General features: G+C 42.0%; 1 protein-coding gene and 1 long non-coding RNA gene across 10 annotated transcripts; both read left to right on the forward strand.

The window, feature by feature from the left end:
• Window positions 1-1,646: 1,646 nt before the first annotated feature.
• LOC123065396 (uncharacterized) lies at window positions 1,647-2,933 on the forward strand. Its single transcript, XM_044488684.1, has 4 exons — window positions 1,647-1,788; window positions 1,905-2,369; window positions 2,457-2,605; window positions 2,681-2,933. The coding sequence occupies exons 1-4, from the start codon at window positions 1,726-1,728 to the stop codon at window positions 2,736-2,738; spliced, it is 735 nt and encodes a 244-aa protein (XP_044344619.1). The 5' UTR covers window positions 1,647-1,725; the 3' UTR covers window positions 2,739-2,933.
• Window positions 2,934-5,873: 2,940 nt separating this feature from the next.
• On the forward strand, window positions 5,874-12,723 carry LOC123069918 (uncharacterized). Of its 9 annotated transcripts, none has more exons than XR_006433207.1 (8): window positions 5,876-6,778; window positions 6,960-8,518; window positions 8,992-9,146; window positions 9,320-9,483; window positions 10,564-10,668; window positions 11,127-11,294; window positions 11,400-11,526; window positions 12,332-12,723. It is a non-coding gene; the product is annotated as an uncharacterized lncRNA (long non-coding RNA). The 9 variants fall into 9 exon arrangements; XR_006433208.1 differs by having other exon boundaries at window positions 8,992-9,142; XR_006433202.1 differs by having other exon boundaries at window positions 5,877-6,778; window positions 9,367-9,483.
• The last annotated feature ends 1,213 nt before the right edge of the window (window positions 12,724-13,936 follow it).

The raw sequence follows: 13,936 nt of genomic DNA on the forward strand, positions 1-13,936 counted from the left end.
CATATAAACACACACCAAAGTCTTTCATACAGGCACAGTCGTAGAGAACTTCCTGCATTGTTTCAGTATTGGATATGTGTCTTTTTGTTTCATACAGGCACAACACTCCTGTTTATACATTACATTCACAATTCAAATCACACTTGTGATAATCATCAGTTCATACTTGTGATGATTAGAACCTACCAAGCAGTAAATGTTGTACTCTATACCGTCGATGCATAGCTTATGCTTATACAACTGATCATATACAAACTTACCTTCATCAACACCTTATGCATAAAGTTGTCCAGGTTAAATTAGTTATCTTCGTTTGAGCTGTTACCATAGCAAAAACTAATATGGTGTTAGTTTTGCTTGGGTTATTCAAAGTACACTCTCCCTTCTAAAAGCTTTTACCTGCCGAAATATGATTCATGCCCTCGCGCCTAATGACATCCATTTAAAATCACAGGCCATACCACCGATGATCAAAATCCCTTACAGGATGATACTGGATGTTCTTTTACAGACTTTAGAACTTCCAGCAGCTGAGTATCGAAGCAAAGCATGTGATGGCGGTAAAATATGTGTCACTGTTTTTTCTATACACCCACATCACATGCCGAAGATCATGGCAGTCATATGGCTATTCCCGGGGTGCAGTGTATCGATCATGCAATGTTAGAGGACACAGCTGCCATGGAAGCAATTGGATACATAAAATCCATGGTTAAGACTGAACTAAGAGACTACAATTACAACAAGATGAAGAAACTGGATGAGGAAAATCAGTCTCTGAAGCATGAACTAGCAATGGCAAAGTATAACAAGCAGAAAACAAAGGCGAAGACCAGATCCATCAAGAACAAATTAATGATGGCTAGGTATAAGAACAAGAAAAATGCCATGGGCTGGTTCGTTCTTACAAGATACATACATGGATTATCTGATCATATATGCAATGTGACAGCGCTCAACAGATCATCTGGGAAAGAACCCATGGATCAGCTTATGAACGAACCTCTTAACAACATTGAGAAGATAGCAGAAAGGCTCAAGCGCAGGGTGCTCAAATCAGAAAAGCAGCTAAAAAGCATCAGGAGAGGTTTCTAGAGTTCTATTCTACAAGAATAGATCCTAAACCAGGCCTTTTAGAATTGTAGTCTATTTCGATCCTTTTTTTTAACCACATAGGTTAACCGTAATGTATAATTATGTTTCTCTGTCTGTGTAAGACTTGCCAAGACTGAGTGTAAGAACTAATGATGGCCCTGTTAAGACTCTGTTGATTGCACCATTTATGTCTATGTGGCTTCTTATTTAATTTTTACTGCCATTTATGTCTCTATAGCTGGCATAGATAAGGCCATCAATATATTTCAGGTATCCTATCGCGTATACAACTCCTGTTTCTGTAAACAACAAAACTAAAGTCGCTAATGCAGTACAAAATAGCTCGTTTTTGTCTGCCTGTGAAAATACAATCACACGGCTGTGAAACTGGACTCATATTCTAAAATGCACGCGCTAAAAAAAATGAATGCAACCTTGGGCCTGCTGTCCATATCAGGCCCCACCGAAAACCGTAGGCAAGCCCACAGCAGTCCATATACAGCAATCACACTAGCTCCAAGTCACATATTCTAGGGTTTCCATCAGCCCCATCCATTTCCAGTTCGATCTACCACCCCCCGAGCCGCCTCTATCTTCCAACTCCGTAAACCACACATCCAGTGCAAGGATATGGCGGGCGGGAATCCGGATTCTCCATTGGACGCAGAACTCATGGTCAGTAACCTTCCACAGGTACGTGCCTGAAGACAACTGGATAATTTACTTCCTGTTTATATGGTCGATTAAAGCATATGTGCAACGACATCTTTGTCAATTTGCGTAATTCATGCCTGATTTACAACTTGCAGATGTCGCCAACCCATGTCAACATAAGCAAACGTTACATTCTTCAGCAAGCCACAAACACTCTTAACCTACAAATCACTGACCATGACATACTTGACATGGGGGAACATGGCCTAATTGCCTCTCTTTCAATCAATTTACCACCTCATAGAGGCTGGGCAGCCACAGAACACAAAAAAATTTATGGGGATTTCAAAAGTACATCCCTCGAAGCTGCTGAATCAGCTAATGTGGCTGCCATAAGCTATCTACAAGGAAACAACATAGCAGTGTTTGATGATGCAAACCTACAGCCCCTGAAGAAATGCAGAAGAGAACTTCTACAAGCAACATCCTGGTCATGGGGTTTTGAGCAATCTACTATGCATCTTAAAAAACAAGTTGAAGCCATGGAAAGAGATAGGGTGCAACCATTAACATTACTGCTTTCATCCAATGATGACGATCCAAATACACCACTTCTTCAGGTATATTAGACATTCTTTTGTCTTACTTTGTGTACCAGTTTTACACATACAAAAAATAGCTTATGTATATCTCATTACAAGTTTCAGGAACCCGATGAAGAATTGGTTCCAACACCTGAAGCAGAACCACAGTTTAATGGCAGCGCAATGAACACACCGCCAGCTGAAGTGATCTCTAACCTCTTTCTCGTCACCAGCAAGCTGGAACCAGAAAGCGAAGACAACGGAACTACTAGGTAAACCACTCATAAGAATAACCTACTAAATCAACTATCTTCCTCTTTGACCAACCAGAAGAGCACTGTCTACAGGGTGTCTGGAAAAAGAAGTGCAAAGAGAGCGTTGTTCAACCATGCCAATCAGCTATAAACCTAAGCAACAACATCGACCAGGATACTTTTCAAAGCTAGCTGAAAGGCATCACCAAGACTTATTATCCTTCGTGCGCAGTATTTCCATGCGGCCAAAACTTTAGTCCTATCTTATGAAATCCCATGTACTAACTATACTATATCTATGTGCGCACGCTTAATTACTTTCAGGCAAACAAAGTTACAATGTTAGGCAAAAGCATATAGCTCATTAATAATTTAGAGTCTTCATCATCATTGCATTACATAGATAGCATAGAGCATACATTAGTGCCAAAAGAAAAGCATCCTGGCTCCCTTGACCCAACAAACCTGATCACAGTCTACGAAACGACTGAACATTCCTAAGGCAAAAGCATATAGCTCATTAATAATTTAGAGTCTTCATCATCATTGCATTACATAGATAGCATAGAGCATACATTAGTGCCAAAAGAAAAGCATCCTGGCTCCCTTGACCCAACAAACCCGATCACAGTGTACGAAACGACTGAACATTCCTAAGCATAGGCATACCATCATATTAGAGAAAATATCTACATGTCCTTGCAGAACACCTTCCTATCTTTCCCCTTCCAAACTGCATCCCAGAAACCTAAAAAAAACCCATACTTACTTAGGCCAGGAAATAAACTAAATGTTCCTTTAAGCAATAAAATTCTGTTTCATGCACCAACCTCTTCAGATTATGTGCACGGTGAACACTGGCACCCCCTTGCAATGCCGGAGAGAAAAGACACAGATTTCCCCTTCTTTCAGCTCCGCTCTTTCCGCAAAGCGGCTCCAGTTATGTGTTATAGCAGCCCTCTTGTCAACCCCTTTCATTAGTCGAACATAAGTTAAACAGCGCCCAGATGAAAGCGAAATCCACATTCGATCAACCGGACTGGAGAGAAACTTCATCAAATGCTTCTTGGTGAAGAAAGTAGAGAAGTACTACAAGCATTCAACAAACTTATAGTTAGACACTATGATTCATAGAGTAGGCAAATGCACATATAGGCAAATAAATTTGCTTCTCACCATTCTCTGCCCAGCTTTGGTAAACGTCTTGTTCATCTTACACACATAGTGCCTAATAGCATGCTTAACAGAACGGACATAGCAACTAAGACGCTTTAGGGCACACTTTGACATCATAAATTCTTTTGAATACATCCACTCAGCTTCAGAATTAGGATTATATCCTAAGAACAAAGGTAAACTAATTAATTTCCTATCTACAGAAAAAAAACAATCTGGATTATCTAGCATTAGTCCTTACCAACTGCATAGTTCCTAGGGGCAGTCACACACATCCTTGCATGTCTTCTCAACCTTCTTTTTCTTCATGCGGTAGCACATGCCTCAATAATTCAGCAGACAAATGACCCATAAGCGCAAATGATTAAAATACAGATCATGCCCACATTTTATTTGGTCAAATGTCCGATGTTTGCCATTACTAAACATACCTTCATCAGAGCTTGTGTCCACACCATCATCGGAGCTGTTATACGCCTGTTCATCAGAGCTCGTCTGCTCAGCCTCGTCAGAGCTGATGTAGCCAGGTTCATCAGAGCTCGTGTCCAGAGATCCATCAGAACTGTTGTCCCCGCTCTCATCAGAGCTGATGTTCACAGGATTGCTAATGCGATCCCCCCTCATCCCTGGCCGTACTTCAAACCTTAAACAACAAAAAGTTTCAGACAGCACAAACCATGACGAAACAGGCGGAAAACATCATGCTGAAAAAAGACAACAATGGAGTAGGAGTCGGCTGAAAACGAAAGAAGTTGCCAAATCCAAATGAGTGCGAACCAGATCCATGTTTCAAATAAGCCGCAGCCAGTCAGAAAGGGGAAGAAATCTTACCAGCACCCAAACGCTAGGGTTCGTCTCTCAGCAGAGGGTTCGACCACCGAACGGAGATGCCGAGGAAGAGGAATAGCACGGGGCACGGGACCGATGCCTGCCGCTTGATATTCTACAACGAGCGGACCAGGCAGTAAAATTCCCCGTGGGCCAAACAACAAGCAGGCCAGCCCAGTAAACCTTAAATACAGACATGCTTCTAATGTTGCTAAAAAAACATGATTCTAAAAGAAAACAGATACATCCTTTTTTTTAGAAAATACAAACACATAATACATGCATAAGCCTCAGTAATTGCTACAACCATTTTATATTGAGAGACAAAACCTTTTCAAAACACTTCTATTTTAATTTTTCATGGCAACGACTATTTTTTTGGTTTCAACTTCTACTTTATGCTATTCAAATAAACCAGGTATATTAAAATAAATCAGCTATATTTATATATGCCTCAATAATTGGTACAGAGCCGCCACACCCTCCCTCCTCCTCCTTGCCTCGTCCACCGCCGCACTCCCTCCCTCCTCCCTCATCGCCACACCCTCCGCCCTAGGACCGCGCGCTCGTCCTGTCATCCCATGTGCCATCGCTGCCGGCCCCTGCCATGGTGTCGCGGAGCTCTTCCCGCGCCCTCGCGTCCGACCTCACCAGGTCCTCGATGCCGGCCTCATCGGCTTGCTGCCGCGGCCGCTCTTAACTCCGTCCTTGCGACCCGACAGGGGCAAACCCGCGCGCAGGCGGCTCATGTGCTTTCTCATCATGCTGCATATTTTCAAGCTTGCAAAATTTCCCTTTTCCCAAACTATTATTTAACAATGCAGTTACCAACCCGAGCGCAGGCGGCTCATGTGCTTTCTCATCATCCTGCATATTTTCAAGCTTGCAAAATTTTCCTTTTCCCAAACTATTATTTAACAATGCAGTTACCATGTTTGCAAAATACCATAGTTTAGTTTAGGGTTCTTGAAGCATGAAACTATTTTCATCGACAACATGTCTTCAGCGGGTCTCTACGCCATTTGGCGCAACGGGTCAACTAGTTTAAACATAAAAGAAGCCTAGCCGACCCTCCATCTCGGAGCTCCTCCGAATCAGGATGTTCCTGGCCGTTCAATCGCGTTGAATCTGGTCAACCGAGCAGCTAGGTCCGTCGGATCCTTACCGCTGATTTCACCTCGCGGTTGATTTTTGAGGTCCATCACTGGTGGGCTCGGGGTCCCTTTCGATTGGCTAGGTGAAACTTTACTGGGTGAAACTGCCCTTTCCCCACTCGCCTCGTGCGCCTCGCTCATTTGCTGGCATGCTTCGCCCCCCACAGCGCAAACCTAGCTCTCTTTCACCTCGACCCCCACAGCGCAGCGCATCACCACTCACTCCTCCCTCATCAGCCGCCGCCAGGTCTTCTCGCTGGGGTCGAATAGTAGGGGATCCGGCCGGATCCGAGGCGTGCGGGCGTGGTGGCGGGCATCTTTGGCAGCGGCGGCGGCGGGCATCTCCGGCAAAAAGCGATGGCGGGGATGCTCGATTCGCCATGGACCGGTCCCTGCAGGAGAGAGAAAGAAAGAGAGGAGGGAGAAAGCGAGAGGAAAGAGGAGAGGGAGGTGCGACGGCGGGCGGGAGAGGGTCTCCGGCCGATGCGAGACATTCACGTCTCTCCTCCTCTCCTGCTCTCGACCACCACCGTGGCCCTCCTTCTCCCCTTCAATTCCCTGTCTCCTCTTCTCTGGAGTTACCTGAGTGGTCAACACCGAGAAAGATGGGGAAGACAGAGCGAGTGAGGAAGACGGCTTGACTCTGCCGCCGATGCTGACCGGCCAATTCTGTCGGGCGCCGTCATGGGAGGAGGCGAACCATCGAGGAGCAGCACGGGAGGAGATAAAGATAAGCCGCCGGACTCCCTGTTCACTTCTGGTTGCATCTTGCCCGTGAGCTCCTTCTTCTTACAGCCAGCTTGGCCCTTTTCTTGCCATGTTTTGGGTGATGCAGCGTATCAAGCAGGCGAGGGTGAGGATCAGATGTGGTAGCAGCTGAAGGAGTCATGGAGAGGTGGCGAGAGTGGGCAGCGGCTGTCGGCCAAGAAGGAAGAGGCTGGGACGAGGACCGGAGGAGGAGGTTCTCATGGTGGAGTATAGGAGGACGGAGGCGGAGTGCTGCTGCAACGGCTGTGGGACTGGGCGAAAGGATGTGAGTTTTTGAATTTAAGAGCTGGAAACTCCACAACTTGAGAAAAATATTGTTAGTGATCGCTTGTTTGCTTGACACATAACATTATTGGATCTATCACTCTATATGGTTGATTGTTAATTGTGTGCTTTTTTGTCCATAATTTTGCTCATGTAATTAATCATTTCCCTATCCATTGCAGGAAATTATTGTTTACTTTAGATTGGGGCGGTGGAGCCAATGAAAAAAGATCACTGCAGCTTTGAATGTAGGCACAAGTCAAATGAAACTATTGGATGGAGCAATTCAGTGCGGTGGGGTACAGGGGCTCGTGCAGGAGTATATATAACAGCAGAGTTCATCTCTGTTTTGCTGACAATTCACACTGAAACTGTTGAAAAGTAGATAATCAGCCAATAAACAGTAAATCATCACATCTATTTGCTTTCCTGGTATATGGGGCCATTATTATTCTGGTACTTCTAAAGAGTCATTATTCTTATGGTACTTCTAAATTTGCATATCTTTGTGTTCAGATGGAAGTCACCTGGCAAAGGTCTAATGTTTCAGATTTAATGTTACATACATGCCCAATAGTAATACGTTATATAATATACTCTAGACTGTATTCTTATTTAGTTTTTTTCATGCTTCTTGTTTCACTAGGCTATTGCAAAGACGACATATCCACTTGGAGTTGGATATTATTTTGATAACCATATCTAGCTATTTTTACAAAATAATATCAATTAACTTGCATCGATTCAATGCTAGAGCGTAGTCATGAAACATTGCCACTGCGCCACAAGGCGATTAAAATCATGGAAATTGATATAAAAGTTACTTGTGATTTCTATAGTCATGTAATCACAAACCATAATGATAAAAAAGCCAAATCGTTTATTTTATTGGAGAACACATCAACTATATGGAGAATCAAATTTTGCTGACAATTCACACTGAAACTGTTGAAAAGTAGATAATCAGCCAATAAACAGTAAATCATCACATCTATTTGCTTTCCTGGTATATGGGGCCATTATTATTCTGGTACTTCTAAAGAGTCATTATTCTTATGGTACTTCTAAATTTGCATATCTTTGTGTTCAGATGGAAGTCACCTGGCAAAGGTCTAACGTTTCAAATTTAATGTTATATACATGCCCAAGAGTAATACGTTATATAATATACTCTAGACTGTATTCTTATTTAGTTTTTTTCATGCTTCTTGTTTCACTGGGCTATTGCAAAGACAACATATCCACTTGGAGTTGGATATTATTTTGATAACCATATCTAGCTATTTTTACAAAATAATATCAATTAACTTGCATCAATTCAATGCTAGAGCGGTAGTCATGAAACATTGCCACTGTGCCACAAGGCGATTAAAATCATGGAAATTGATATAAAAGTTACTTGTGATTTCTATAGTCATGTAATCACAAACCATAATGATAAAAAAGCCAAATCGTTTATTTTATTGGAGAACACATCAACTATATGGAGAATCAAAGGTGAATGTAAATGAAACGCTCCATGTATGTTTAGGCTCCAATATAAGATTAAAATAGTGGATAAATCATTGTACCATATTCAATTAGAACTACAAAGAAGAAGAGAAATGGTTGAATAGCAAATTCTGACCGGCCAATTCCGTCGGGCACCGTCATGGGAGGAGGCGAACCATCGAGGAGTAGCATGGGAGGAGATGAAAATAAGCTGTCGGACTCCCTATTCACTTCTGGTTGCATCTTGCCTGTGAGCTCCTTCTTACAGCTAGCTTGGCCCTTTTATTGTCATGTTTTGGGTGTTCCTTCCTACAGCCAGATTGGCCATTTGCTTTGGAAGTAGTAATTCAACTCAGAAAGCATAAATAATTTGAGACTGCTTCTGTCCTCCCTACAATTTGTTGAAGTCATCATTCTTTTTTCTTTTTTCTGTAGTTTTTCCTCATCTTTTACAGTTTATTTGGGTTATTTCATTCTCTGGTACTTGGGCATATTGGTTGTCTTGTTGTCTCCTTTTACTAACAGTATTTCCTATTCAGTGTATGGGAGAGGTTACTAGCTCACATATATAGTTTAGTTATTAAGTTTCTAAATAAGTTCAACCTCAGAGCTCGGATTTTGTACGCTTCAAAATTGGAGTGTGACTTTTGCTTGCTAGTTGATACAGTTATGGTGTGGATGCCTACTACTCAAAATGATTTTATATCGTATCATAAATTTCAGGAACCGTATCAGAACAAATCATTGGCATTGCAGCTTCAGGGACATGTATGATGCATATCCCATCACTGAACAAGATTGGATTTTAGTGTATACAAGCCATCCTACTCGCTGCCTCCTCAGCTACTCAGATAGTTATTCCTTCTCATTATCAGTGAGTAAGTTGGTTACAGAACATGGTTGAAGATTGTAGTACATAGAAATTGCCTGGCAGACTAAAATAATTAGGAGCTTCTGATTGGCCCCTTCAAGCAATAGTGTTGTCAATATATTAATTATTGGATTATGTTACTATACTCTTAGAACAGCTTCCTGATATATGTATTTATAGGATTCTCTGATATTTGATGCAAAATATTGATGGTCGGGTGAATGCAGTGGACTCGTCGAGATCGAGGGCACCAACGACATATGCCGAGGGCGTCCATCGACAACCTGCCCAATGTCCGGATTCACCGAGTACAACTAGAGACACTATTGGTTGCCTGCAGGCCTGTGAGTACTTGCACTTGGACCTTTTTTATGAGCAGTACTAAGTAATATAATGATATGCTCCTTGCAATCTAAGGAAAAAAAATAAATCTAAGTCATTTCCGATCCTAAGGTCTGGGTACTAACTATTTGTGTTTATGTCTACAAGCTTTTGATTTTCTGTCTGGTCTATCTTTTATTTGCAATGTTGGACACTCTTTCCTTTTCTTGTGAATAATGTTTCTGTTTATTATTATTATCATCCTCTATGGTTAATCACACATTTCATTGTTGTGCTTCGGAGTCTATGGTGTACTGCATGCAACATGATACAATCCGCAATGGTTAATAAAACTAAATATGATAGCAAATGAAAACTATTGTGATGCATTGAACTATGATGGACACATAACAAAAGGCGTACAATAACTTCGAACTTTATTCCATTGACGAGATGTGTCAAATTTATTGTACAATATGTTCTAAATTTATTCCATTGACAAGATGCGTCAAATTTTACTTACTTACTTACTTACGAAGCCTTTTATCCCAAACAAGTTGGGGTAGGCTAGATATGAAACCCTTTCACGAGGACTTCCCAGGAGGTCACCCATCCTAGTACTACTCTCGCCCAAATGGGTTTCATACCCAAAAGACTGGCTAGTTTTTACGTTGGCTCGCCAAGCCTATCACAACCCTTAGATATGAAACCCTTTCACGAGGACTTCCTAGGAGGTCACCCATCCTAGTACTATTCTCGCTCAAATGGGTTTCATACCTATGGGACTGGCTAGTTTTTACGTTGGCTCGCCAAGCCTATCACAACCCTCCTCCTTTACCCGGGCTTGGGACCGGCTATGCCTAGAAGACATAGGCGGAGTTGACAAGATGTGTCAAATTTATTCAATGTTATTTGTATTGTGGTCGATGCAGTCCCAGGACAAACGTTGGAATATTCATGTGTTATAGGCCAATATAGATTTCTCAATGTATCATTTTTGCACTATTTGACTGCTGAACAATATTGCCATGCTGATCATTTCTCATGTCTTTGCAATTTTTGGTCTTTGTTTTGATTTCGTTGTGTGGTGTGCTTTTATCTAGGTGAGTTGAGTTGCTGCTTGGTTGGAGATGTTGATGTTGTTCGAGACGCCCGCTGGATTCACCCTTTTCAAGGTTCTGAATAAGGGAAAGCTCGACAAGGTCGAGGTGAGTGTTCGTCACCACCTCAGATCTTGGTTTGGTTTGGATTACTCGTGTTTTTTTATTTTGACTGCAAAATAACTTCTCTTTTCAACACACCTAGTACATGATCTAGCAATCACATTATAATAGAGTAAGTGAGAAAAGCTCTTTATTTAAATGACCAAGAATCCGTGGTGTGCTCCTGAACTGCAAGGAACAGTCCACTACGAAACTCACTTAAGCAGGCTGATAGATCGATGCTAATTCTGTTATTATTACTTTTTATTGCCTAAGCGCCGAACAAGCACTCTTGCATTGGAGATGCCCTGATTAGCTTCTTCTACAAATTTGTCCCAATGCAATTAGCAGGCTAGCATATTAGAAAAATGAAATTTTGAATGACATATAGCAGGATATGCATGCATTCCTACTCCTATCTTATATGGACAAATAGATCTAACAACTGGCTTGCTTGCTTGCAGTGGTACATGTATGATCTTCATGGAGATAGCCATCATTGGATTTGGTAATACATAATCACTTATTCAGAGAGCCCAAGGTGAGAAGGGACGAGCATCTAGAACACCACCACCTACTAATCAGCGAGCTACTATCTGTCTTTGAATGAGTTACTTAACAAGAGAAGGCAGGTAGCAATAGAACACGTGCAATCTCAATGTTTACTAATTATCTATTTCTGAATTTATTCGTTCCCAGCTGCTCTGAATCTGGGTGGTTTGCTTGCTGCTTTGTAGGAGTTTCCTACCTTTCTTCTGCAAATCCGGAATGCCTTTATGGCATGATCATGTGAAAAAGTACCTTGATGCAGTAATGGATTTGATTATCACTGGTTACTCTGTTTTCACGAATTACTATCCAACTGTAAGTCTGTTCTATACCCTAAGGCCCATGTAAATCTGATAGAAGATTAGGCTATTTAATTTTAACTAAATAGGATAATATTCTTTCAGTCGCTTGAATCTGTCCAGACCTGAAAAATACTTATACTTTGAAAGCTTGATATATGAGTATGTAATTTTACAAGTATGTAATAGCCGACAATGTTAAATTTCAAATGTACTCGAGCCAGGTTTTCGGTGTTTCATTGCAACCAAAAGAATTAGTAATATTGTTTTGATGAAAACATGGTCGAACTTGTCGGTGTTGTATAATAGGATTTTTAATTAGTGGCATAGGAGTTTTTTCCCTAAGATCCACTATGAAGTTGATTGAAAGTCCATTTTCCCTAAGATTCACTATGAGAATGAAAAAGATTTCTGAAAACTGTGTCACCATAAATGTTCCATCATGGTCCATAGCAGTCCCATGCGGAAAAAAATCCGATAATACCGAGTCGTATGGACCCGATCATGAGACCCACTCCAGCGCTCGCCAACTGTCCATGTGAATCTTACAACAGGCGTCTCCTTCCCCGCTTCCCTGTTTCACTCCTTATCTCCTCCAACGCACCCAAAATCCAGCCGTTGGTCATGCCATTCTCGCCACCGCCTGACGGCACGGCGCACCCGCACCACTTTCCCCTAGGAGCCTTGCCGCCAATGGTGCCGGGCGCGGTGGTCGCCCCAGCCTCGTTCCCCCTTCACTGTCTGCAAATCCAGATTGAAACTCGAACCATTTATTCTGCTAGATATGCTTGTACTGAAATTATTATCTTATACATTGACAGAGCATGGAAGAACCAAAAGGTAGTTGATCAGCAGGATGGCAAGAGGAAGACAAGAACCAAATTAAAGTTTGTTGTTGTGCATGTCTGTATCTATCAAGATTCAGTGCTATGTAGAAATGTCCCTGAGATTTCTTTCACTCAACTGAGACCAAACAATCAGGAACACAAGTAGGATAGTTGATGATTTTTTCATTTTTCTTCTGATAAAAAGGAATCTTCATCTGCCAAGAATACGGCCTACAAGCATGTATGCCTAATTACCTATATGCTGATTTAACGAGCTCACATACATGTCCATTTCTGAAAATAGTTTACCCATCCTCAAACATATAACTTGTGTGTTGTTGCTTTCCATTATATTGAGAAAAACATATGTTTCATTGGACCTTTTATTCATTCAGGAGCTCTAAATGACATCGTTGTATTGGCAACATATTCAGTCATTTCGGATCATCTTTCAGAGTCATTCTGGACTGTTCATGCCAAATTGTTGGTGTGTGATGTAAAAACCTGAAAAAATGGCAGTTCATGTTTATTTTTCTTCTGAATTTTGTTCCCCTATAAGATGTGGCCTACTCTATACTCTTGGGATAAATGAGCTGTGACATTTGTTGTTGCCCACTATTTTCTTTGCAATTTCCCTGGTATGTTGTCAACAATTTGGCATGAACATTCCAGGCTTGTCAGAGACAAATTCATAAGGTTTGACAATACATGTTGGCCAATTGTCAGGTAACAAAGCAAGCATATAGTTACAGAACAAAAGGATATAGTCATTTTTATGTTCCAACAAGTAAATGGCAGCGACAGAGTGGCACCCAGCCAACAAAGGATTTGAGGCCAATCAATACCCTTATGCCAATATACATGGTTCAATTCTGGACCACAACAGTTCACATTTTTGTTACTGAAAACCCTCAGGGCCTCACCTATCCATGATGGTTGAAAGAAGTAGAGAAAGATACCACACAGGCTGTTACAAAACTTATTGCTGGACCTATACATCACACATTGATCTTCACATCCATGCCCTCGACAATAAAGGGGATCAATCGTGTGATGGATGGGTTGGAGTTTGTTTCCATGGCCGACTACGCAGCGTCACCAGGATGCCCGATGGATAGCCGTTGTGCCAGCTCCGAGGTACCGTGCAGTTCGTCGCCATGGCTGACTTCGCGCTTGATGGAGCATATGGATGGGTAGCCCGTGGTGGTACATCAGGGACGACGTGCCGCACGGCTGCCGCCTTGCCGTCAGGCGGTGGCGAGAATGGCAATGACCAGCGGCTGGATTTTGGGGGCGTTGGAGGAGATAAGGAGTGAAACAGGAAAGCGGGAAGGAGACGCATGTTGCATTAAGATTCGGGCGGGCAGTTGGCAAGCGCTGGAGTGGGTCTCACGATCGGGTCCGTACGACCCGGACGTATAGGATTTTTTTTTTGTCCCATGCCATATTAATTTTAGAAGAATAAATTCTTATTCAGATGTTCATTGTGTTTTTATGTACTGCTATATCTAGAAAAGCAAGTTTCAGCTAAAACCAGAGCCGTGGTTAAGATACTCTTCGCACCTAGGATATGTGTATATGTTCAGATTGCTCTCTGCG

Source organism: Triticum aestivum, chromosome 3B (assembly GCF_018294505.1).
Source record: "Triticum aestivum cultivar Chinese Spring chromosome 3B, IWGSC CS RefSeq v2.1, whole genome shotgun sequence".
Lineage (NCBI taxonomy): Eukaryota > Viridiplantae > Streptophyta > Magnoliopsida > Poales > Poaceae > Triticum > Triticum aestivum.